The sequence below is a fragment of the Mugil cephalus genome, chromosome 12, assembly GCF_022458985.1.
Source record: "Mugil cephalus isolate CIBA_MC_2020 chromosome 12, CIBA_Mcephalus_1.1, whole genome shotgun sequence".
Lineage (NCBI taxonomy): Eukaryota > Metazoa > Chordata > Actinopteri > Mugiliformes > Mugilidae > Mugil > Mugil cephalus.
The window spans coordinates 17,921,070-17,946,575 of record NC_061781.1 but is presented as its reverse complement, the minus strand read 5'-3'; the positions used below and the strand labels follow the sequence as shown (position 1 = coordinate 17,946,575).

At 41.8% G+C, this 25,506-nt stretch overlaps 4 protein-coding genes and 1 non-coding gene across 5 annotated transcripts; 2 read left to right on the top strand and 3 right to left on the bottom strand.

Moving 5' to 3' along the window:
* Positions 1–249: 249 nt before the first annotated feature.
* On the bottom strand, positions 250–6,949 carry nxpe3 (neurexophilin and PC-esterase domain family, member 3). The gene is made up of 6 exons (XM_047601772.1): positions 6,804–6,949; positions 4,864–5,091; positions 3,217–3,998; positions 2,496–2,563; positions 2,182–2,403; positions 250–1,647 (listed from the first exon to the last, which is right to left on the bottom strand). The coding sequence occupies exons 2-6, from the start codon at positions 4,954–4,956 to the stop codon at positions 1,085–1,087; spliced, it is 1,728 nt and encodes a 575-aa protein (XP_047457728.1). The 5' UTR covers positions 4,957–5,091; positions 6,804–6,949; the 3' UTR covers positions 250–1,084.
* A 1,067-nt stretch (positions 6,950–8,016) lies between these two features.
* Positions 8,017–13,099, bottom strand: cep97 (centrosomal protein 97). Its single transcript, XM_047601549.1, has 11 exons — positions 12,712–13,099; positions 11,941–12,083; positions 11,688–11,846; positions 11,508–11,609; positions 11,298–11,411; positions 11,034–11,200; positions 10,780–10,944; positions 10,177–10,355; positions 9,427–10,078; positions 9,266–9,341; positions 8,017–9,147 (listed from the first exon to the last, which is right to left on the bottom strand). The coding sequence occupies exons 1-11, from the start codon at positions 12,773–12,775 to the stop codon at positions 8,665–8,667; spliced, it is 2,304 nt and encodes a 767-aa protein (XP_047457505.1). The 5' UTR covers positions 12,776–13,099; the 3' UTR covers positions 8,017–8,664.
* Positions 13,100–13,274: 175 nt separating this feature from the next.
* Positions 13,275–16,189, top strand: rpl24 (ribosomal protein L24). The gene is made up of 6 exons (XM_047601550.1): positions 13,275–13,387; positions 13,514–13,589; positions 14,188–14,298; positions 15,340–15,476; positions 15,869–15,932; positions 16,057–16,189. Exons 1-6 carry the CDS (start codon positions 13,383–13,385, stop codon positions 16,135–16,137), a joined length of 474 nt encoding a protein of 157 aa, XP_047457506.1. The 5' UTR covers positions 13,275–13,382; the 3' UTR covers positions 16,138–16,189.
* LOC125018298 lies at positions 14,556–14,737 on the top strand. The gene has a single exon (XR_007113931.1). It is a non-coding gene; the product is annotated as a small nucleolar RNA SNORA23 (small nucleolar RNA).
* Positions 16,190–17,869: 1,680 nt separating the features above from the next.
* Positions 17,870–24,031, bottom strand: mpc2b (mitochondrial pyruvate carrier 2b). Its single transcript, XM_047601246.1, has 5 exons — positions 23,656–24,031; positions 21,459–21,499; positions 20,999–21,083; positions 20,546–20,657; positions 17,870–18,985 (listed from the first exon to the last, which is right to left on the bottom strand). Exons 1-5 carry the CDS (start codon positions 23,747–23,749, stop codon positions 18,937–18,939), a joined length of 381 nt encoding a protein of 126 aa, XP_047457202.1. The 5' UTR covers positions 23,750–24,031; the 3' UTR covers positions 17,870–18,936.
* Positions 24,032–25,506: the final 1,475 nt, after the last annotated feature.

Sequence of the window (25,506 nt, the reverse complement as noted above, 5' to 3'; positions counted from 1 at the left end):
GTTCCCTGCTCACAGTCTAACAGGAATCACATGAAAACAAGGAGGCTGCTTCCATTGGATACCATGACAACACCAGGAGAATATTTCCTGTTTATATCATAGTATTATATTATAAGATTTGCAAAGTGGTTTCGCAATAGTGTCATCAAGCTACAAACATTATAGATTGTGTTTCGGTGACTCCCTCCTACCCGGATCCCTTGTGAAAAAGCCGTTTCAAAGTCGACATACATGAGAAAGGAGAGCTACTACCATCGTAACATTTAAGTTTATTGAACACAGGCTCAGAAAAGGAAAAGACATCACACCACAAGTGTATCGTCAGCGTATGATACCTAAATTCCTAGACAATCACCCAATATAAAAGTTAAGCAAATGTGTTGTGCACAGTTTGTATGCAAATAACAATGGCTTCCATCGCTCCTGTAAACGGGTAGAAAAGCAGGCATGCTGGCAAACATGACAGTGACTTGCCTCGTGTTGATGTAGTGAGTGATAGTGCAGCCTCTGGTCGTCCACAGGGACAAACAGATTTAATACCAAATAGGCACATTTGTTCTCTTTGCGTCATACAGACATGAACCCTCCCGACTCTCAAGTCTTTGTGAAGAGTATGTGAAAACCTACGGCCTTAATGACTCTATAAAACACGCGGGATTCAAATTTACCATAAAAAAAGTTCTGTTGTGTGTAAAAGTAAATAAAAGTCAAGGCTGGAGAGATCACACTTTGCTACCGGGATTTGGTCTGTTTACATTACATTAAAAGTAAATGTATACAAGTGTACAAGCAGAAAAATAAAAAATACGTCCAGCTTCTATTAAAGGCGCAGGACTTAAAAAAGTTGTACTTAAAGTGCTGTTTCACATGAACTGAGAACTAAAGTAAAGCAACAAACAGTGACTTTGTATTTCAACGCAGAACAGCCTGAGAGAAATCTTTGACCTGAACCCAGGGGGCCAGTATTTAACGGTTATGAAACAACAAAGACGTGGTGTTTGGCGCCGTAGAACCAACTGATTCACAGTCTTTCACTTCCTTCAACAACAAACCTACTACCATCTCTACATTTTTATTTTTTTTTTTACTTTTGGCTGGTCTTGTTCTCTGGGCAAATGTAAGACAAAAGAATGTCTATCATGTTCTTGACAATGACCGGAGGAGGATGCAGGGCATGCGGGAGGTGGTGTGCCAAGCTCATTTGCCAGGCGTCCACCACCAGGACGTTGAGTCCCTTGAACATGGCTTTGAGAACCTTGTCGAGCTGTAGGGAGTACCAGTCACTGTTGTAGAGACTCACCTCCTGGTCCAGGGCTTGGAGATTGGCCGACCGGATCACTATGAGGGTCCCGGGCGCTCGGTCCGTGAGCCTCACCAGCGCCCGTCGAATGTGGCGAAGCCGCCGTATGTACACCTCCACGGGGAAGGTGCTGAAATGGGCCCAGATGCTGAGGACCACCACGGTGTTGGGGCCCCCGGAGAGGCCGTCCAGCTCGTTGGAAATGTACCGCAACTCGCTGGACATGACGGTGGAGAAGCGAATGGGAGGGCCGTGGCAGCGGTACTTCAGGAGAATATTATGGGTGATGTCCACCGCCATGAATGGCCCGACGTTTTTAGGACTGTGCAAGTTGAACTCCTTTAGTTCTGGATAAGATACAGTGGAATGGATGGAAGTTTAAATGGATTAGAGAGTCCAGTGTTTGATCTTTTTGAGAATTTAAAATCTTTATGAAAATTTACAAAGGGTTAGAGTTAGCAGCAAAGAAAGCAACCACACGAAATTGGTTGTAATCTAATCCACCTACAGTAGATAACTGGCTAAGCACCATTAAGGAAATTCACAAGATCAAAGACTATGTTACTTCTTAGACTTAAAAAGGACGTTTACATGGCAAGATGGGGAAAGAGGTCTTTGTTTCTTGGGGAACAGAGTGATATGTATGAGGGCTTTCTGCATTGTCTTGATTGGGCAGTTTATTTCTTTTCTTTGCCATGTATTCTGTATGTTTTTCGATCAGAGGAGTACCCCATGGGCGGTGTGATGTGGTTTTTCAGACCTAAGAGTGAGTAGCGACTGTTTGGATATCGAGAGTCTGATGTCTACTTACGCACTGTGCTTTTAAAAGACCCAATAAAATTAAGTGTTCAAATCCATCAGGGTGAGACCAACAGACTCACCTGGTACAGAAGCAATGAGGTACTCAAACCACTGGCGGACGGTGGAGTCTCCGTACATGTGGATCACTTTGTTCTTCAAACACTGAGAGACAGAAGACGACCGATTAAACTGACGCATCGTAACGCCCGTCAACGGCCTCCACGAGTCTCCGTAGTAGTATCCAGATGGTGGCACCATGTTGTTCGGTTCTGGTTTCATGGTGCTGCTTTCTTCCACTATTTCTGTATCGGGTACAAGATGAGACAAATGAGTCTACTGGAAAAACTCGAAAGAATGAACCAACTACAAATGTCAGTCTGCAGGTATTCCCTACCTTTCTGTGGCAGCACATTGATTTTGTCAGGTCCTGATGCGCGTATGTGAACTTTGATGTTTACACCACTAAAACAAAAGAAAAAGCAAGACAATGTTCACTGGTACAATAAAGGCTATATTTTACCAACGGTCTCAATTATTTAGACTTCCCCACTCAATAATTCACTAACAGATTTTTAAAGGGGTGGAATAATGCTGTATTTGTGGACTAGGTAGTCTTTACAAAAAGCAAGACAGCCTCCCTAAAACCACAGACCATATATGAAGAAGTGAGACAAGAAGAGACGTGACATGAGACATGACAGGAAGTGGGAACTTTCGTTTTGCCTCCATGACGTCAGCACAGCAACAGAGCTACAGAGGTAATTTGAAAATTCAGGGGCACCGAAATGAAGCACCAAAATCGCTTTTCGGTCTGGTTACTATCATAACTCCATCTTGGACCCTTTTGTGAAAGCTCTCGCCTCATTACGTCCTGCCTCTCTCCACTGCGCTGCGTTCTCCACTGCAAGAACGCAGCGCTCACTTCCCTCATGTTTGGGCATAAATTTAGGAGGGTTAGAGTTCACAGTGTCCATCTGCATGATACCATTCTGCCACAACATTTAAACCACCAACCGATGTGAATAACACTGATGATTTCATTACTAATGTTATATTCAGAATAAACAGACTTGTTTACCATTTTGATGGGATTCGGTGACAGCTCAAATACAAACCTCTGAAAGAGCAGTGCTTCCTTGTTGGTGATGAGGTGTTTCAGGTAGCCTCCTTTGGCGTGGTTGATTCTGGTGTCGCAGCTCAGCATCTTCGGCTTGTAGCAGTACCAGGGTTCGCCGGTGTGAAGGTCAGTGTAGTTGCACAGGGGCTGCTGGTCAGGAGGCAAGCACATGTTGCACACTGTAGTTTCGGACAAGAAGCCCAAGCGGAACAGGCTCTTGAAGTACACCCGGTCGGGCCGTTCCTCCCTCAGCCGCCTCAGCACGGCGACGGCCTCGCTCGAGTGCACCAGTGTTATCTCAACCTGAGCCGAGCCCACCCAGAGGAGGGGAAACAGAGCGGAGTAAAACCCATTCCTGTGGTCCACCACCTTGCCCGCTACGCCCGCTCCGAGCTCCGGAGAGTGCAGCCGGGCCAGGATGAAGTCCCCGCCGTAACGCTTGGGGCGCCCGTGGAAGTCGTGCATTTGGACGAGGGCCTCCAGCTGGTCCCCGACGTGCCACTCGCTAACTCCATTGGTGGGGAGGATGGCGAAGAGGCTGTGCACGGGGTCGCTAGTGTGACGGAGGGCGGTGGGCGCGGAGTGAGGCGGGGGCAAAGGCCAGGCGATGGAGTCCAACAGGTAGCGCTCTTCCAGTACATCTTCGGGGGAGGGTTCCTGGCCCAGATGGGCACAGAAGGTGTGGTTGTGATAAAATGTGGGGAGGTTCTCTACGAGGAAGGATGAGTGGATCCGGTTCTGCAGCTGGTACAGGGCTGAAATCGTGTGGCAGTTCCAGTTCTACAGAGAAAGAAAGACAGTGTAGTAAAGAGTAGAGTAGTTGGCACACCGTGGACTAGCGAGTGTTGCAACCCGATTAAAAACGATTTGAACGTGCGAACAAATTAACTCCTAATTAGGGATGGGGCTGCACATTCCAAGAGGACGTGAACAGACAGATCATATAACTATGACTAAAATACAGAGTTGGCTTCTGTTGCTTTGACATTAACTTAATATTTGTTGTTATTCTTTTGGCGAATCCACACATTTATGCGAGATTAACACAGAATCAGACACCTCACAGGCACAATGCAAGAGGACAACAACTTGTTTTAACATCTGGTAATCCTGTGTGGGCTGTATTTTTTTCCACCATACAGCTGTGTTTACCTTAGAAAAAAAAAAAAAAGAGCTTGGATGGTGTTTTTTTGTCCTCCTGAGGGCTTAACTAAATTTGCTGAGCAAATTGGAACATTGTTCTTGCTTTCATGAGGGATGTATTGGTAAGGGAGACAGACAAATGGCTGGGCGGAGAGAACAATGTTAGTGGATAAGAAGTATAAAACACTGTGTATTAATGTATTATTTGCTCAGCTGGCACTCCCAATGCTTGGTGCTTCGTCTGTACTTGAGCCCATTTACAGAAGCCGAATTAAACACACAGAAAGACAAGGGTGTTCTGATTTCTTATTTTCCACCAAAGTACACAACAGAAAGAAAAAGCTAAAGGTTTATGTCAAACCTTTAACTTGTGCATAATACGTCTGCACCGCGACTCCCCTGATAATGTGCAGCATTAGTCTGGATTAACTGTACATAACACGCAGTTTGACAAATTCCTACAAGGAAAAAGAAACCGATTTCCCCCCACTTCTTTCCTCACCTCTACAGTGTGGATGTTTCGCAGCAGGAAGATGAGGCCAGACAGCGCTAGGAAGAGGAAGATGAGGGCACATTTGGACAGATTTCGGTACATGGTGACCCCCTTCTGTCTCCCATGATCAGGTCCTGTGTCACGCTCTGCTGTCACTGCGATGATGATGACGGCGATGACGACGACGACGACGACATCGTTTCATCCGCGTCCATGAACGCCGCCATGGAGAGGGCTCTGTTGATGTTTGTGGAGAAACATAATCCTTTGAGATAACATGGGACAATGCAGATACTATCAACAAGTCTCGGCAGAGGAGAAATAATACTTGAGACACTTGGGATGGATGTGTAGAACAAACCTAAATCACTGCGACAGAGTAATACTTTGTCTGCGTGGTGGAGTTTTACATTTTATTGCTCATTATTTCGTCATTGAGTTTGGTTATCTGTGCTGACCTCCACTGCATAAAAGGTATAAAAATAGAAGAAAGTATTTTCGTTCCTGATTTGAACCGTTTCATGATTCTAATGCTGTAGGCTTCTCTTTTTCCTCGTATATCACGTCCTACGCACATATAAGGTAAATATGAGGCACGTTTACTTGAGTGTGTTCGTTCTCCAAAGCCTTCTGTTCTTATAAACTTCAGACAAAAACACGACACTTCTATACGAGAACAAATCTCCTCACGAATCAGTGCATTTCAGTGCATGATTCTCTCTGCTTGTGTGCTGCTGTCATATCAGAATCTACAATTACACTGAAGGATCTCTGTCTGAACAAGCCATTAATAGGCCATTAATATGATCTAATCTGCCCGTCCTTCCACAATGTTTTGAGAACATTTTACCAGAAGCAATTAGCTATCTTATGCATCCTAATGCAGCAGATTTGCGATCCAAATCGTCATTGTTGTGGTAGTACATTGTACGTACATATTTATATACTAATATTAGTATTACATTTGTTTCTTGATGTCTACTATTACTGTAAAATACTCGCTTACTTTATGCAATGCTCCTAACTTTTTGCTACGTGCATTTCTAGTTGATGCTTAATTGCATTTTGCTGTGTGTGTACCTGCACTACATGCAATGGAACCACTTTAGTAAACTATGAAAGTCTCTAAAAAAAAGAAAGTGACATATTTGGTGTTGCACTTCCGGTTATATGATCTGCCATTGATAAATGCATACGCCCATGGATTATAGAAAATGTTTAAGGTTATCGTGTGGATCAAATTTGTCTCAATTTACACTCTTTTATGGATGAAAACGAGTGGTGCATTCAAGTGAAAAAGGCCCATTGGTCCAAAAATAACATTAACATTAAATACGGTGCTCACATGTATATGAATACAAGTTGGATATGGGGTGAAAAACAATACTGGATGACAATTTTGGGCTAGATTAAGTCAGTTTTGACCTGCTGACACAAAAGATATGTGTAGCTTTCCGACATATTATAATCGCTAAAAAAAAAAAATAAATGTTCTGCTTAAAAAGATGTTTATCAGAAACGTTGCTGGGTGCGTTGCTTGGGTGCGGTTAAACTGACTGACTGAAAACACGGGTTTTGTATAATTCTGTTTAACCGACAAATTATTATATACGTTTTGTAGTAACACACGAGTGGGTTTATCAGCCATAATCTGATTTTAAAGCGATTTAAAATAAGCGATAAACCCACCAGCTATGATTGCGTCCCTCCATCTTGAATTCTCTCTAAACGTCACCCTAATTTATTTTTTTCTGTCTCTATATAGCCTTCACTGGCCCAAAAAAAAAAAAAAAAAAAAAAAAAAATCGTCAATAGATGGGAGAAGATTGCTGAGCATTAACTGAATCAGCTCTACAATACAATAAACACCGACGTTAGGCGAAGCTGCTCACATCGGTGATGTGAGCGAAGCTGCTCACATCGGTGATGATGGCTCTTATCTTACTTACGGATGAGATGGGCGGATAGGAGACGGATTAATGGTGAAGCAAACCACCGAAAAGGGAATAAGGCGGCAGTCTGCAGCAGTAACCTTCTTAGTCTGGTCTGAAGCACTGACTGTAAAACCCGTGCAGCGGAAGTGCAGAAAAACGTGCAGTTCGTCGAGTGGCCGCTAGAGGTCGCGGCAGTTGTTTACATGCACTTAAGTGCATCTCTTATAGCCCGATTAATCAATAATTACTTGGGGTTTTTTTCCACCTGCATGTAAACGTACTGATAGAAAAAAAAAACTTTACATGTTTACAGCCTGGTACATAGGTTTAACGCCTCCTAGTGGGTAGGAGTGGTTAGGTAGACTGTTAAAACAGCGATAAAAAAAAAATAAACCCGTTACAGCAGTTGTTTATTTATTTTCTGGGATGATCAAACTAAAAAGTACACATTAAACCAAGATTCAAGATTTTGTCCAAAAAATGGTAAAATGGTCTGTTTTTAGTGTAAAAGCAGTAGAGCACAACAGCACAGGAACATCATGTGACATATGGTCACAGATCCAGGTAAGTCTAGCTGTTAATTTTCACACAGGACCTTCTGATTATCCATTTAAATAAAAAATTAAAAAAATAAAGAAAAATACTTCAGGTAGCTTAAGTGGCAACATAAATTGATACTAATTTAACTTAATTTGCCATTCAAATAATAAGAACAAAAATACTTCAGGTAGCTTAAGTAGCAACATAATTTGCTACTAATCTAACTTAATTTGCCATTCTGTATGAAGTGTACTCTATTTTTAGATACTTGAAAAATATTTTGATGATAATACTTTTGTACTGAAGTACTTGTACTGTAGCAGTGCTCTCCTAAAATAAAGGATCCAAGCACATCTCCCACCATTGTTTGCTGCGTGACATTGTGAGAGATTTATGTTTGTAGGGCAGGAACTGCAAAAATGTAACACATATCATTAAAATGTCAGAGCTCTGTTTAGTTGTGCTAACTCCAGGATGCATGTGCTGAGCATTGTTTTGGAAATCATTAACAGAACTGAACAACTGTTAACGCCTGTCTTTACCCTGCTACAAGTCAAAGTGTCTGCCGTGAAAAATGTCTAGTAACCACTTAATAAAATTTTAATTGTCGGTCCACAACAACAACTGAGTAGAATCACGAAATCACCTTTTTGTGAACACAGTATTAAACCAAACAGGAAATTAGGAATTAGGAAATTATAACTGCAGATTTATTTACATTTTACAGTCAGGATGCTACAACATTTGTTTATCAGGTAATTTTGACCTGAACCTGAAAATTGGTAAAAAAAAAAACAAACAAACAAACAAAAAAAATCAGCTATATGAATGTCACTAGAGGATAGGATACCATACCTGTGGTTACAACTGTGCAGTACACATAAACTCCTAATCTAACGTACTGTAGTTTATCACATGTATCTAAAGTAGTGTGTGTTAATAAATAGAACAGGTTACAACATGCTTGTAGAGGCCGTAACCTTCTCTAATAAACAATTGCTTTGCACGTTACCGACACCTTCTGAAACTACGTCGCAGTCATTGTCTTTACAGAGAGGAAAATTTCCTTTTATAACAAAACAGATTCAAGTAGTGAAGTATATAAAAAAAAAACATGTTACATTCACAGTAAGTCTCTGTTTCTATCTGTTCTGGGTTCAGTCTCGATAATCAGCAGAAACTAAGAGCGCTCGTATATGAGATCTGGGTCAGTGATCAGCATGAGCGCAGGTTCAGATAAGTTCAAATTCTCAAGAGGGAGCCACACATCTCAATCCTAGACACACACACACACACACTCAGTATTTCTGTACAGATGTCTATTAGGCGGGGGCTCTCAGACAGGTCCTGGAGGGGTTTCTGCTGACTTCTGTGTTGGGGAGTTGACTGGCGCTGTCCTGCTGGGTGATGCTGGCGAGGAGTGCTGTGGCGTTTCTGTTCTATCGCTGACGCCTTCCTCGGCCTCCTCCTCCCTCTGCTGCACAGAGGAGAGATACTGCTCGAGCAGGCTGCAGTCCGCGCTGTCCGGACCGTCGGGAAAACAGGTGCGAGCGGGACTCAGCGCCCGCACCGTCTTCAGAGAGTCCGCTGTCCCGCTGCTGAGGAAGCTGTCGTCCTGCGCTACCTGCTGATCGCCGGTCGACTGGAAGCCAGAATCTGGAAATGAGACGTCTGTGCTGGGTGGGTTCGTGGTGCTGGAGGCGACAGGTGGAGATGCCTTGCATAGTCCGGGAGATGAGATCTGTGCAGGGGGGGCAGCTTGGGTAACGGCTACAAGCTGCTGCTGCACAGACTGCTTCCACTGCTGCATAGACTGGAGCTGCACAGAAAAAAAATGTGGAAGGATGTGAATCGATCGCATAAAAACTCCAGGGCACTGGGAAGGATATGAACGAATGGTTGCATAGTATAAGTGGTGTAATAAAGAAACCGCTGACCTCTTTCCAAAGAAACTTTACGGCCTCCTCCTGAACCAGGCGTTGTAGTTTCTCTTCCTGAAGCTGCTTCTGAACACTACAAACACACCAGATTTACGTAAGTGCCTGGAGTTACTATTTATACACCTATCACCTAAAACAGGACGTAGTCAGCCACTTACATGTCCAGCTTGTCAGACAGGAAGACGATATGTTCCTGCATCCTGCGCAGGCGGATTTCACTGCGCACCTCCTTGGCCATGGGGTGACAACACCGGATAAAATGTCCCCTCCACCAAGACTGTATTTTAACTGCAGCCCTGTCTGCTTCCGTCAGACTTGATTTAAAGTCACACGTGCCAGATTGCTCCTGCCTGGGTGCTTCATTCGTCGTCGTTGTTTGATTGAACTCGAGGGATGTCTCGGTTTGCGGCGTACTTACTCTGCCCACCTGCGGTTCAGATGTTGTGGCGGAGCTGGAAGTAACTTCGTCTCCAAGAGTCTTCTTCTCTTGCCTGTCCGCTGAGGGAAAGTGGTGTGTCTTGTTCGTGTTGTGCTTTTGTGGCTGCGCCGGCCTCTTCGGAGCCAGAGAATCGGGCTCAAACGTCTCCGTCTCGTCCTCGCTGTCAGAGCGGTTCGTTTGCGGCTCCAGATCAGGGGTGAAGGGGATAAAGGTGGACTCTGAGGAAAGCATGCTGCTGTTGAGCTTGTCCTCATCCGTCTGAACATCCTCCAAATAAATGGAGTCCTCTCCGAGCCTCGGGCTCCGGACTACGGGCAGTGATGGATGAGAGGAATCGCAGCTCACCCAGGTGTTAAACTGCACAACTGGCTCTACGGAAAATAAGTCAGATATTAAGCGAGGGCTCTATATCACAACATGACATGATAAAAACATAATGCCCCACAAAGTGACAAATTAGTTCTCTTACCCTTCTCCAGGACTGATGGAGCGGCTGCTGGTCCAGGTGCAGTGGTTTCCTGCACGTCTTGGGCTCCTCCCTGTGGAGCTGCATGAGAAGAACAGTGGCTGTCCACATTTAGTTGAGTTGGACGAGGAGGGCAAGGACAGCCTCCACAGGTCTCCTCCAACAGTTGTCTTTGATGAAACCTGAGACACAAATGTCAACAATATTCAAGTAAATACTTCTAATTGACATACAAGTGACGCAGTAGTGGCTAGCTAGATGCTAACTACTTGTATAGACGACCATTCTAAAATGGTCACCGTTGGTTTAAATCTTTTTTTCTGATCTGTATGGTCATGGTCCTTTTGAATATAATTCCATTGTTAAGAAGACAAGGTATTTGTCTGGCTGAGTCCTCAGTCAGATATACCCCTCACTCCACCCCAGCTCCTCCCTCTACTCCAAATATGGTCACTTCCCAGGGCCTTAAAAATGGTAGCGCACAAACAAGTGATATCACTTTGGCTTCATCCATTTTCTGTAACCAGCCTATGCTGTTCTGAATGTATTAGGTTGGTATTGGATAATGATAATCTTTAATATTTAATGAGGTGCTCAGGTCTGTACCTCTGTTTACTGAGGATCTTCTCAAGTTTGGCATCTTCTGCCGTCTCCAGGGCTGGTGAAGCGGTCAGAGGGCAAACGGTGGCCAAGTACTGAACCAGCTGAACATGCTGCCCCGGTCGATACGAGCGGCCTTTACCCTGACTGTAAAGCCACTCGGCTTTGAGGCTGTAATTAGACACGAGAGTCAAAGATTTTGATACGTTTCCTGTTTTGATTTCAACTGACAATCTGCAAAAGCACAGGAATGCACCCACCCTTCTTTCTGTGACACGACATAGCCATCCAGGACCTTGAGGCTCAGGCACCAACTCATGATGTACGGCCGATAATCAAAACCTGGCAACGACGGGGTCGCCATAACACAAGGGTTGCTCATGATGGACAGCTGCTCCAGCTCGTGAAGGGGTGCCAGGTATGACATCTACAGAGAAATGACATTCAAGTCACCCAATAATGAATAGCTTTTATGTAGAAGGAGATCCATGCTGCTGTATCGAATATGAGAAAATATTAATTACCTCATTGAGATCTCTTATCTCATTTTCTGCCAGGGAGAGAATGGATAAATGAGCGGGTAGGTGAGCAGGAACAGTGCGCAGTGTTGTAATGCTGTTTCCATGGAGCAAAAGAGTCTGTAAGATTGACAGAAACATTCATCAAAGAAAGGAAAAAAAACAACAACATCATTATTTTTGTTAGAGCACACATTCCAAGGCGTTACTACGAACCTTTAAGGCCACCAGTTTAGTCAGATCACCAATGGTAGATATGTTATTGTCAGACAGATCCAGGTGTTGAAGGGAGACACAGTTATTAAGTTGCTCAATCACCTGCAAAACATTGTAGTCTGTTAAACATCTGTCATTTTAGACGCAGGAATCATATGTGGGAACCTATCTTCTCCTCACTTTAATGTTGTTGCCAGACAGGTTGAGCCATTTTAGATGAGGCAGATCTCTTAGGCCCTCAATGTAGCCGATGCTGTTATTGGGAAGATTGAGGACTCTCAACTCCGTCAGCCGAGACACCCCCATCATTCTCACCAGACGGTTACTGGCTACAGACAGCTAAAAAGGGAAAAGCACGGAGATAACTAACGTGTCTACATTTTGACTAGTATTAAATAAATAAAAGCAGTAAGGCTTTCACAGGCTCCGTTACCTGCTGAAGGCCCGGGCTCCTTTCCAGGTGGTCCAGCTTCATGATGTTGTTGCGGTCCAGGATGAGAGTGTGAGTGTCCTCGGAGCACATGAAACTGGGGTCCAGCTTCTGCATCCCCCGAGCTGACAGGTCCACCACAGGCCCTGGTAGAATAAAGGAAAACATTAAACTCAAGGGCTGGACTTGTGTTTACCCACACAACTAACAGTGACGGGGTAACGTGAATTATAAACTGGCATAGAGTTTGGAAATGTGGGGAACTGAGTTGCATTGTGGGGATTGTAGGATCCAGTGCTTTTGAAGCTTTACTAATTCAAAACTCGAGGTATCTCCAGCCATGCTTCAACACGTCATGCTGTTGATTTATTTAGGATGAGCAAGCCTCTAAGTACTGCCTAGTTGTGAATAATCATGTTTGAAGATTTTTCATGTAAGAAAATAAAATAATGTTGCCCTAATCTATGCGCAGTGTTTCAAATTATGCTGCAACTCTAACGTTGCTGCTGCCATCGTATATCTACCAAGAACTGCTGAACATACAAACGCCACAAAAATAAACTGAAACTGCAAATTATGTACGTCACAATCTGTAAATTAGCTGAGACAAAGGACTGAAATAGGATGGTTGTGTCTGCATTTAAGGTGAACCAGCTGACCGACAGTACTCTGCAGCGATCAGCTAACGTCAGCCGACAATAAACGTCCTCAAAACGGCTAGTTTTGAACAAACGGTGGTGTTTTTCTGGTCAGAACAACCAGACGGCCACTTACCAGCATTTGTATCAACCTGTAAATCCGATACACCCATCCTGTCGGTCCAGGCAACACCTATCATTAGCCAACTCCTCTGTTAGCTGTAGTGAAACACAAGTAACGTCCGTGACTTGTCAAACTGCGTAACAGAGGCTTCTGAGGGAAATGTAGTTCAAACGAGCTGCCTTTCTCCTAAACGCGCTGTATCCTTGGCCTACGAAAAGACTACATTTTCCCAGAGCGCGCTAAGGTTGTTGAAACCCGCCAGCTTGGTTTTATTAAAGAAATAATAAGATGGTGAATAACTTATACGAAATTAAAATCCCGGAAGTTATGTTATGTTTTATTTATTTAATTAGTAAAAATTCTCCCGCTTTACTTTGCAGTTATTTATTCAGAAAGTAGTTTGATCATCAGTTCCTGATACGTTTGCTAGGCAACCGTCAGACTCTGACGTCGCGATGACGTCGCGGTGCTTAACAAAAGTATTCATTTGGTTAAAAATAAAAAAAAATCTAAATAAAATGTATGGGTTACGTTGCTTAAAACGTACGAAAACATATTTGACTGACTTATTTTTTTTTAAATTACCGTTTGTTAATTCATAACTATTGTTCGGGTCGTTTCCCACAATTCAGTTTCCGCATCCGTCATCTTTCTTTCCGGTTTTGCGCCCTCTCGTAGCCATCATGAAGTGAGTGTATGGAATACTATCAAGTGTCATCTAAACTCTTAAATAAACATTATAAAGATGCTATTGGCATTAATGAGATCTGTGTATACTTCTGTGTCAGTGATGTCTTATATTTGTCGTTTTCAGGGTCGACTTGTGCAGTTTCAGCGGGTATAAAATATACCCCGGCCATGGCCGCCGATACGCCAGGATAGACGGAAAGGTAACAATTTAGCTAAGGCTGACGCCGGTCTTTACTCGTTTTGTCTCCATATACAGTGTGAAGTACAATATACCGGATTAAATACATATTATTAGCTCTAAACTCAATCTAACGCATATAATAACAGCCCAAACTCCTCTCTGGAACAGGCCCAGTTCGCTACGTTGAATCGCATGTAGCTTGCTAACATTAGCTGCTATCATAGTCAACTAGCAACTAAACAAGATAACGTTGACTTGTATCTCAGTTTATTGATATTTTACACATATTTTCGCAGCCTACAGACTTAACGTCAAAACTAGTGTCAGTACACACATTGGCAAATCTATTACTTGAACATGTACCATTAAATGCTTGTTTCCAGTGAGTAGGACCCTGTACAAAATTGTGTTTTATACATGTTTCACCATTAAATATAAAGAAGGGATACAATAACACTCATGCAAGAACTCTAGTCAGTGTTTACAATTATTTATTATTGCTTACCACTGGGGTAAACAATTGTATTAAATGCATGCAGGATGGAGTGGTTTTGGACACAACTGTAATTGTTAATGAGTAATTTGTGTTTTGTTTTTGTTTTTTTTGTCTTTTTTAGGTGTTCCAGTTCTTGAACGCCAAGTGTGAGTCTGCCTTCCTGGCCAAGAGGAACCCCAGACAGATCAACTGGACTGTGCTGTACAGACGCAAGCACAAGAAGGGCCAGTCTGTAAGTAACATCTGCCTGTGTGTGAAAATAAAATATACTCACATGTTTGGTTTTAAGTTCGTATTGACATACTGAGCAGTTTGGGCCTGTCAAAAGCTGAATTTCTTGGTCCAGCTGTCACTTTTTGAGAAAGTGATTGAGAAACTGTTATGCGTTGCAGGTTTTTAAAGTAGCACATGTTATAATCTAAAGTTAGGATGGATCTGAGTTTCTGTTTAGGCCACATGTTTAAGTTTCCACATGCTAAATTGGCTACAGGTGAATGGTGTGCACGGTGTTAGTCTGTGTTATGTGCTGTTGCCGGACTGCGTTTTGCAGCCTTGGCAGCAGTGCTCACGCCAACACCCGTAGCCATAGAACAACTGGAGATCATAGTACTGGCCCTTGACGTCTTTACAGACATCTCACCATTGGTCAGCCTCCAAACTCTCCGACATGCTAAATCACCTGTGTAATCATTTCATTTAAATTAGTGCTTGTAAATGCAGTATTTCAAGAGGATGCGGGTAGCTCATGCAGCATATTTAAAGTGCAGTGCAAGAAATTAACCTGTGCAGGTGCAGACTCCATTATCCATCACTATTGATTGCCTCAATATACTGCAGTGTTTGGGGTATTTGTTTAGTTGCTGATAAAAGCTTAGGTGTAATGTTTGTTTGGAGGAATAATTTATTTTTGTCTGGATGAGGAGGTTATCAGAAAACACAAACTGACTCTGGTTAGACTGATTGCACTCTTCTATGAAGTAATGTTTACCCGGTTGCTCCCATCTAAGCATTTCTTAAGGGAAATCTTGTTCCCAAAATTGTAGTTAAAACTCAGCTGTTGCGATGTTTGTGATGGAGATTTAAATTCTTCATCTAAAGATTTAGAATAACTTGATTTGGTTGTAAGTTTCTGTTCTTACTTTGATTTGAACCAGACAACTCCAAAGTGAAGATTATCAGCTAAATGGTTGGGTAGCAGATGGACATGCAGTGCATATCGAAACATCATAATTACGTCAATGTAAATTAACAAATGTTTGCTGTGTTTCAACAGGAAGAGGTGACAAAGAAGCGTACCCGCCGCGCAGTGAAATTCCAGAGGGCCATCACTGGGGCCTCCCTGGCTGAGATCATGGCCAAGAGGAACCAGAAGCCCGAGGTCCGCAAGGCCCAGAGGGAGCAGGCCATCAGGTAAGAGGACAGACTGAATTCAACGGATTTGGGACTTGATTCAAATCTATTAAAACTCAGAAGTTGAATAGTAGTTGTTGTAAAATTATTGGCTTATGGCTGCAATCCACGATTCAGGAGAATGTCATTTGGGGACAATTTTGGACTGATCTTATACGTTTTAAACTGGACATAATTAGTAGTTCTTACACCTTAATGTTTTTTCTTATTTTTAAATGTTTGATCAATTTAGTAGAATCAAAGCTGAGCGCGCATACAAGTCTGACTGGCTTTGTTGTTCGTTTATACTGGCTCTTTGCAATTATTTTATTCACAAATAATAGATCCCTGTATAAAAAAAATCCTTTTTTTGAAGATGTGCAGCCTTTTATTTTGGTTCTTTTCATTCTCAGAGCTGCCAAGGAGGCCAAGAAGGCAAAGCAGGCAGCCAAGAAGCCTGCAGCCCCAAGTGCAAAGGTGAGATTACTTTTGCATTAAATCTGTGCAGTACTATACTGAAGTGTTGATGTCTGACCTGATTATTCAGTGACTAGATTGAGTTTTAAATTTGTCTAACTTGTCTGTCTGTCCCTTTTCTTAGGCCTCTACCAAGACGGCACAGAAACCCAAGATCGCCAAGCCCATGAAGATCAGTGCACCCCGTGTTGGTGGAAAACGCTAAATCTGGTCCATTGTTTATGGTTGTGAATAAAACATTTTCTGGTTAACCACCATTCGAGTGATTTGTGGTTTAAAATGATAACTGGTGTTTTAGTGGGAACATACTGGATGGAGTCTTGCTCGAGACAAATTAGTAAAGTGTTGAATTTTCGTGCAGCCAAAAAATATTCACCGTTTTCAAATGTCTTGGCATCGCCTCTACATGTCTCTATCTGCTGGAGGCGTGAACACCATTTTTTTTTTTTTTTTTTTTTTTTATAGAAGATTCCACCTGATATGAGGTTTTGATGATGGTGCTGAAGAGTGGATGTCACCTAAACTATAACAATACAGATATTATTTTATAAAGGTGATGTCTATTTTGTGGGGGAAATCGGCTGATGTGATGTCTCTGCTAGATTCCCTCAAGCATTTCATTTTAATTTATAATTTTATAATCCCATTTGCTCGTTGCTTAATGCAAACGTTGCTCACCTTGAACTCTCTAGTTAAACTAGTTGCAGATGAAGTGGCAGGGAGTCCAAAATGCTACAAGAGTTCAGCATCATTAGATCTGTAACTTACATTTAACTCATCCCACTTAGAACAACAGTTTTGAGTTGGCGATACCTGGTACAGATGTACATGGGGCTGTGTAGTTCACTCCTTAAACAAGAGGGGGCGATCAAGTTCCATCTTGTCCCAGCGTGTCTTCTGTCCCGAGCTGTGGAAAAGATTTTCTGTTTATACTGGAAACACTGGCTCACACCTACAGTATGTGTTCCCAGAGACATAAATAGAGTTCAAAGCTTCCTGCATTAACTGTTGACTCCGCTATTTCAGAAATGATAGTCAATGTCAAACCCGTGCACCTGGACAACATTTGGCGCTACTGCTAACGACGGTTTAATGTTGTGTGTATCTTGTGTTGTCTTCGTCAGTTTAGTCTGCGAACTTCAAATAGTGCAAAATGCAAATAATGTCCTTACATAGTTTTGTCAGGCAAGTAATTAAGTTTTACTCACAAATACCAGAACACCAGCAACTAACTAATGAGTTTTTATGTCAGACATGAAACAGATCAGCCACAACATTATGACCACTGACAGGAGAGGTAAATAACACTGAACGTCTTGACAAAATACAAAGTGCTGCTGGGAAACTTGGACCTGATATTCATGTGGATGTTACTTAGACCGCCCTAGACTAGACTAGACCCAGACACCCCCACCCCCCCCACCCCCCATAACAATAACACTCCTCGATAGCAGCAGTCAACCCCAGCAGAATGCAGTCTGACACACACAAAACACAAAAACAGTCGGGGAACAACTAAGAAACATGAAGAACAGCACAAGGTGTTGAGCTGGCCTTCAAATTCACTACATCTGATCGACAGAGACCCCTCCCCTCAACCTATAGAACCCAAAGGCCACAAACTAACAACATCCTGTTGGCAGACACCGTAGTACACCCTCAGAAGGTCCATGTCCATCCTCTGATGAGTCACAAGGGAGACCTACACACTATTAGGAAGGTGGTCATAATGTTATGCCTGATCTACATTTTGCTCATATCCAGACTCCTAGAATCATATGTGTTATGAGACCAAGATTGAACTTTTTAACTTTTCGACCAAATGTAATGTCGGTTGTTGCACATCAGGAAAACAACACTATTGTGAAGCATGGTGGTAACAGCATCATGCTTTTAAGTCTGAAATGTGCCACACTAAGCAATGTTCAAACTATGAATCAACTGTAGGTGCTAAAGAGCATTTATTAGCATTACAGAGCCACAGAGCCATAATGATCAACCCTCAAAGTGCCATTTGTTCAAACAGTCAGTTAGGTTCAGTGACAAAACAGGTTATTGCTAAATTTATCAGTGGGCTGTGGTGTATAAATACAACGGAGACAAAGAAGCGACTATTCTTACAGAGAAACAATATAAAACACCTTCTGAAGAACAACAAGGCCTTTTAAACAGAGGTTACTGATAATAATAAACCATTAGTATGTCAGTACCGGCGTTGCTCGTTGGCTCAATAAAAAGCTGAGTGCATATCCCTGATATAGAATCAGGAAACAAAGGTATCTTCCTATACAGTTTAAGCTGCAAGAGAATATTCGTAATCAAGCGATTCATAAATTAGGACTTGTTTTCACAGGTTAAAACATTTAAAGCCATTAAAATGGAAGGAATCATTACACGATAATCAATTATGATTTAATAACCGATGAGGTACAGATGACTGGACAAATTTTAAATATGTAAATGTACGTGTATGTGACATTCTGCGTAATTTCATTCGGAAACATTCCTTAAACCACTTCCAACGAAAATCCATGAGTTACATGTATTCGGGAACAGTTGAGGTACTGATTGCTACACCTGAAAACAGATGATGGAAGAAAAACTAGAACCTGCTGGTACATGATATTATATATGTGTATATATATATATATATATATATATATATATATATATATATATATATATATATAAATAAAGCATGATGTTAAATTAAACACTGTACAATCATACAACTTGTCGAACAAATAGTATTTGTGCGTTGATGACCACCATTCTTGAGTGCGTGTTGACTAAAGTTAAAAAACTTTTTTTTTTTTTTTTTATTTATTTATTTCACCCTGAGGAAATCTGAAACTTAAGGAAAAGTGCATATTTCCAACAGGGCCAACAGGCTTAATGTGGTAGAACAAACAATGGTTATGGCATGGGTGTGTTATGGAGACAGGATGGTGTGATGTAGAGATGATGAGAGTCTCCCTTTATGTTGGCCACAGGAACCAAAGCCTCAGGACTCTGCTTCCTGTTTAGCCTGTGCCTTCATGTCCTGCTTGTGCCTAAAAGGGAAGAAGAGAAAAACAAATGGTGTCAATATTGTCAGACGACATACTGTCTTTGCTAACTGGTTGCTTTTAGATCACAACGGCTCATGAAACAAATCCTGAAATGGACACTTCCAGGGTTTGAGTTTTTTCTTTGAACTTTGTATGTTTCTCTAAATTAACACAGGGCAGAAGTTCTCTGATGACTCTACAGAGTTAGGGTGCATTAGAGATGGACAGCAGACACGTTTTAATATCAGGTGGCTCTATGATAAAGCAATGAGCAGCAAGAAAATGTGTAAAATGTAAATTTTTATTAATCCACTAAAGTAATACTTAATTTATTGTCTTAAACCTTTAAAACGTACAGAGAAAACCATATATTTTGTAAGAAAACAGTTATAATATGTGGATATTGGTAGCCAAACATCCAGGTAACATCCGAGACGCCTTTTGATGAAGTTTGTGGTCAAATAAATCGACCATTGTCTGTACAGGCTGTTAATACACCTGCTGCCTTCAAAAAGAACTTATGTGTCGAGTACCAAACCTTCCATGTAGTAGCCAGGAGGTCTATTTGTGAACACAGTAAACGTCATTTGAAGACAAAATTATTCCGCCTCAGTTTAAACTGTCCTATTTGGAGAGCTAACGTCCATGTTGTCAGTGGGACCGGTTTAATACGACACACCAGAGGGTCGGTCGCGCAGGGTTACGTCCACATGAGCCGTCCCCTCTTGTGGTATATTAACAACCGTGTGATACATTTTTTGGCAATTTCATGAATGGTGGAGTACAACGGTGAGTTAGTTAGAAGAGTTTTCTTTATATTGTTACAATTCACTGTACAAAACTTCTTTAAGGCCCAATAACGCTTAGTAGTGAATACTGTCTACGACCGTATACTGAGTTTTTAAGACTTTTAAATGCATAACTCACTGTATAATGTACCAGGGTCTGCTTTGTGCACCCATATGCTCATATTTAGACGTTTATTCTTGCTCTACTTTCATTTTAGACACACATCTACCTCCTGCAAATTAACTACAGGAAGTTAATGTCTCTGCTCGCAAGACCAGTTCCTAATATTTGTCCCTGAAGTCTGAACTGAACTAGGAACATGGTGTTTCTGCTCCCTCTCTTTAAAAATCAGTTGTAAAATCAGCTACATCTCAGGGAGGTGGTCCCAATAAAATGTTAAATGACTTGAAGGAAAGCGCATCTGGCTGTAGATGGCAAATATTTGATGAGTATGATAATAATTTTTATGTGAATTTGGATTTTTTGTGTAATCTTGGCAGAAAACTCTAAAGGTTATAATAATAATAAAACAAAAAAACAATGGCATTGGCAAACATAACACACATGAAAACTACTGCACATTGATAATTCACTATTTAGTCAAACATTAATTTGTTGCCATGCTTTCATATCAGCAATTAGCGACGTACACACACTTAACAGAAAGCTACTGTGCGCTTATCTTACCGTATTTAAAATAAGTGATCATTAAAAAGGTTGTAGTGGAGTCATTTAGGTCAAGTAACTACTGTAAATTCACAAACACACACACACCTCCAGATCCTGTACAGCTGAGAGGCCCCAGCGCTGCCCACAAAGAAGTTGACAGCGAACAGGTTCCAGTTCTTCGGGATAATAACCAATGAATATCTGGACCAGATCAGGCCTGGATGAGGAGGAGGAGCAGGAATAGACAGTTATGCACGCGTGTTAATCATGAGAACACAGTCTATGTTTTGCCAACAGAAGTCACAGATAAGATTTGTTTGAAGAAACACATTGCAAAAGTAGACGCAACAGGTGACCTTTAGCACATATCGGTCAAATTCTTGTTGGACTAACAGCTAATAAGTGAATAATTCTAGGTTACAAGTACAATTATTGCAGCATTAGGAATCTGCAAAAAAGAGTGGATGATAATTACAAATCAATACCGATATTATTTACGTTCATAAAACAGGAAGTAAGAGCCCATCGCTCATAGATGCATTTTAAACGTCATCTCACCTGTGGCCGTCAGCACTCCAGACTGGGACATACTGAGTTTATCTGCTGGTCGAGTCATATCAGCCAATCCAGCGAACACCAGACCCTAGAAGAGAGAAGAGACCAGTGACGTCGTTACTGCAACGAAGCCGTCTTAACTGGTGTACGCGCAGGTTTAATTCTTTATGTCTTCTACGTCCCCATATCTCCCATCCCTGCAAAAGTTAGTAGTATAGTTTAATTTGACCATTTGGCTCGAGTTTGTCTTTGTCTCGTTTCTTATTTTTTGTTTTAATAGATTTTTTTATACTGTTATGTGCTGCTGCTATCCTACCCTCAACGAGACAAACCTTGTTAAATAAAGGTTATCATTATTATTATTATTATTATTATTATTATTATTATTATTGTTCCACACAAACCCGATGGTCTGTCCTTAGCATCTCGTCTAACCTGTACGTTTTTTGAAAAGTGCACATACCCATTTAAACATCGGGGCCCAGAAGAACACTGTTTTGGGACCTGGAGGAGAAAGAGAAGAAAGAGAGACACGACAAGGACGTTACACCATTTAGTTTAGCCTCGAAGGTTTTCCATTAGCGTCTTTCTGATTGTTAGCGACCATCGAACGGGCCCGATGATGAATGGACCTATTTCTAGACTAAGGCTGAGCAAAGGCAACAAAAGATTTTTATTTGATCTGTGTCGTGAACTTTGGAGAAGGAAGAAAAATGTGAGACTTTTCTCCACCCATTATCAGTGTCCCATGTATTATCGATCTCCTCGTGTCATGCACTTTTCTTTATCATGTTGCATGTGTTTTTATCCAGATACATGTATGAACAAATCTATTTGCTCACATCTGCTGCATCTCTGCCTGACCGGCCTTAGTGCTTTCTCTAACCCTAACCTGGATTCATGATCTGGGTTCTGTCTAAAGTCAACCGTATCCGTTGCTGTATGCACAACACTTACAGAAATAACTAAAAAGTCGATTGTTTTCATATTGTAAAATGTTGTATGTTGGTCACAAAACACAACTTATTAACCTGCACCAAGAAAATCGAAATTGTATTGTCCTGGATAGTCGATACATCAAACAAATCCTATTACACTCTTCAAGTTAACACAAAACCTTCCACAGTGCAATAAATCCGTATGCGTTTTATTGACACAACAAAAATACCACGTGTTGTGTAGGTTAAGTGCAGCTTGATTCTTTGCTATTTTTATGGTGATACCTTTGAGCTGCTCCCATACACCACCACCACCACAGTGAACTTCATGCACTCTTGGCTTCAGGATGTTGCAATGCACCCACACAAAATATAAGAACAGGACGACGCAGCTAGTTCTAGTTTATAAGCGCACTGATATTGTGTGACTGGGAAACTCTTCTCTCTCCGTGTGAGACGGTCGAAATACCTGTCAGGCTTCTCAAGATCTAAGTAAAAAACCAGACAATCGAGGTTCAAGGAGTATGTGAGAAACAGAAGCGTCCAATGCCCCCGAGCCACTGGAGACACTCACACATTAACCAGCTGCAGCAGAGGAGCAACAAACTGCTGGTCTGTAATCAGCAGCCTGAACCAATACTGAAGGCTAAACAAAAAGTAGGCCGCGTGTCACTGCAAATCATCTCCGAGGGAGTTGCCGTTTGTTGCCGCCCCTTTCGTACCTGGTCAGAAAAGTTGTCCTTGACAACTCAAGCTCCAGTAACCTTTCACAGACAAAACAGAGACCAGAGAGTTCCCAGTGACGTCCGCTATTCATCTCAGTTAACATCAGAGTCTCTGAGGCCTTGCTGTTTACGTACTATTTAAAACAAGCGCCGCATGAAGAAATGAAGCTTCATACTGTTAACTGAACAAAACAAGACGTCTGATAATGTCACTTTGGGCTCTGAGCTCCTGTGACAGGAACTTCTTATTTCTCAGACCAAATAATAATCCTACCGAAAGAGGAGCCAGCAGAGAAAAGCTTTCCCGTGAATGAAAACTAATTTTTATTATTGCACCAGTGACCGATTTAATATCCCCATTGAAGCAGAAAACCCTCGGCAAAACACCTTATTTAAGAAAACTTTCCTGTGAATGAAAACCAGTTTATTGGGTGCACCAACAAAAACAAATGCAATCTAATACAACAGCCCTCGACTAAATCTGAAAGGAGGGAGGGTTAGATTTCAATGCATTCATTGAAAGTGCCGTCCCTGATGTTTGGTAAAGTTGGTGTATTGTGCAACAAACAGTCACCGTTTCCTGGATTTGTAATGTCTTTACACGAGTTGATGGAGCTGCATTAAAACTGGCAGTCGAGGGTTTATGAGTAGTTGCAGTTTTGGAGTAAATTTGATCCCAATGTTTAAGAAATAACACAGTAAACTTGAGATGAGTAACACTTCAGGCTCAGACAGCAACACTCTCCCTGTCATAAACTCTTGTCCACAGACTTAGCTGCTCTGCTGGAGTTGGTTGAGAGATTATGGACTCCCAACAGAAACACGTACTCATTAGTACAGCTCTGACTTCAGGTTAGGACATGAGCTGATGTGTGTCGTTGTTGTTGTTCCCCTGAAGGGCTGTACTCTACTACACATCCACACCATCTCCCAACACCATCACCGCAAACAAAAGCCCCAACCTGCTAGTCAGGAAGATCAACTACTACTGTTTTACCTGCTGGGTGGTTGTACAGAGGCCTCAGTTTGGCGGGCAGTATGTGCTCGATCCGGTCCAAAATCCTGTGATAAGACGCTCTCAGCGCAGCCATGATTGTAGATGTTCAGAGGAGAAGAAGAAGACACTTAAACTTGAAGCTAGCTCGCTAAGCGGTTGGCAACCTACGTATATTTCTTTAAAATCCACGGAATTTAAAAAGCGTTTGGCTTTGTGTCTTTTGCATGAAGCACACAGACAACACGGAAGCTTGAGGTAAGGAGAGAAGAGGATGCTGCTGTCCTACTATCGACCTTCTCCCTGCAGCACTATGACCATGAGCCGCTACCGGTGCTAGCTTCTCAGTAGCTTCTCCCTGACCCACACGACTAGGTCACTTTACCGTCGACGCAACCTACCGCGCTATGGGCGGGGCTATTCATTTCCCTGTCTCCCCATTGGTCCGCCCGATCAGGCCTCCAATATGATTGGTTGATACATGGCTGTTACTTTTTCGGTCCGGCGTGTCCCAAATGAGCGGGTACAAAGATGCGGGGAGGAAAAAAATAATAAAGAAATACATATTAAAATCAAATAAAACATATTATTTAATTATAAGTTCATAATAGTTTAAACACAAAGTGGATTAAACTAATTTTTCAGGTTTTACAGAAAACACACAAACAAAATGGAACTAAATATTGAATATGTGATATTTATTATTAATTTCACTTTCAAAAAAGTTACAACAATAAATGACTGATAATCACAATGTCTGTCAATCATGTAACATGGGAAGAATAAATGTTAATTTTGACTTAATCATTTTAAATCTTCCCCTCCCTTCAACTCTTCTTTTCTAGGTTTTTGACTGATTCCCATTAAGTTGGCAAAATGCCAATAAAGTGATGACACTGGACAGGCACGACATGTTTAATTGACTGGAGGTCCTGGAACTCTCTCTCATTGATTGGCAGGGCACATGGAAACATTCTTATTCATGCTATCGGCTCTTTTGGCACCTGTTCCCTCTGTGCCGGTGCTTCCCATGCAGAGCCTTCTGAGAAGGACAGCTTGAAATGGACCTTGCCTTCATTGCTAAACTGAGGAGCCCACATGTCATGCACATGCAGCTCATTTGTCTGGTCTGATGCTAATGAAGTAAGATCTATTCAGTTCCAGGACCTCATCAAGCTTGCAAGATGCTATGGCCTGATTCTTGCAGTCTGGAGGATACCACAGGGGGTAACACCACATAATCTGATCAACTGACTGAGGATGTAGGCAATTTTACAAGAGATGGCCAGCAACAGAAAGAGATGCTTTGGGGCATTTTTCTTATTTTTTTCTTTTTTTAATCATTGTGTCAAAAAAAGTGACATAGGTCATTATTTTATGAAGGCGATGATATATTATAATTTATCATATTTCATTTGTTGGCAAACCATTTTTTTTTCTCCAAAACATATCTCTGAAACAAACCAGTCCCTCCTATCAGGGAAATTCAAGGTTTGGTGTTACCAGTTTACATTATATATATGTGGCCTCTGAAACTGTGTGACATCACCTGGACAACCATCCTGAAACTGGAGTTAAAAACCAACATCCAGAAATGGTTTGACCCTCCTCCTTCTCTTCAGGAGAAACACCCCGCAGCATTGGTCTTCAACCTGTGGGTCTTGCGACCCCCATGCAGTATCTCCACGGACCCCTACAGGGAGGGTCACAAAATCTTTGGTTGATTAGATATTTTTTGTATATATATTTTTAATTTCCCTGCCAAATTTTAATTTTCTTAAATACATGTTAACCTTAAAGTTTGCCGATCAGGTCCACCTACAACCTACTCCATTGCCCGCAGAACCTTTCCAT

Bases quoted from the DNA above. Each gene is read 5' to 3' on its own strand.
- rpl24 (XM_047601550.1), top strand. The intron at 13,590-14,187 runs GTAACAATTTAG...TGTCTTTTTTAG, and splicing joins ACGCCAGGATAGACGGAAAG to GTGTTCCAGTTCTTGAACGC. The intron at 14,299-15,339 runs GTAAGTAACATC...GTGTTTCAACAG, and splicing joins AGCACAAGAAGGGCCAGTCT to GAAGAGGTGACAAAGAAGCG.
- mpc2b (XM_047601246.1), bottom strand. From the start codon at position 23,749: ATGGCTGCGCTGAGAGCGTCTTATCACAGGATTTTGGACCGGATCGAG. The intron at 21,084-21,458 runs GTATGTGCACTT...TCTCTCTTCTAG, and splicing joins GGGCCCCGATGTTTAAATGG to GGTCTGGTGTTCGCTGGATT. The intron at 18,986-20,545 runs GTGTGTGTGTGT...CTTCCCTTTTAG, and splicing joins CAGCTGTACAGGATCTGGAG to GCACAAGCAGGACATGAAGG.
- nxpe3 (XM_047601772.1), bottom strand. From the start codon at position 4,956: ATGTACCGAAATCTGTCCAAATGTGCCCTCATCTTCCTCTTCCTAGCG. The intron at 3,999-4,863 runs GTGAGGAAAGAA...CTTTCTCTGTAG, and splicing joins GAAACATCCACACTGTAGAG to AACTGGAACTGCCACACGAT. The intron at 2,564-3,216 runs GTTTGTATTTGA...CTTTTGTTTTAG, and splicing joins GAAGCACTGCTCTTTCAGAG to TGGTGTAAACATCAAAGTTC.
- cep97 (XM_047601549.1), bottom strand. From the start codon at position 12,775: ATGATAGGTGTTGCCTGGACCGACAGGATGGGTGTATCGGATTTACAG. The intron at 12,084-12,711 runs GTAAGTGGCCGT...TTATTCTACCAG, and splicing joins ACAGGTTGATACAAATGCTG to GGCCTGTGGTGGACCTGTCA. The intron at 10,079-10,176 runs GTAAGAGAACTA...TATTTTCCGTAG, and splicing joins TCCATCAGTCCTGGAGAAGG to AGCCAGTTGTGCAGTTTAAC.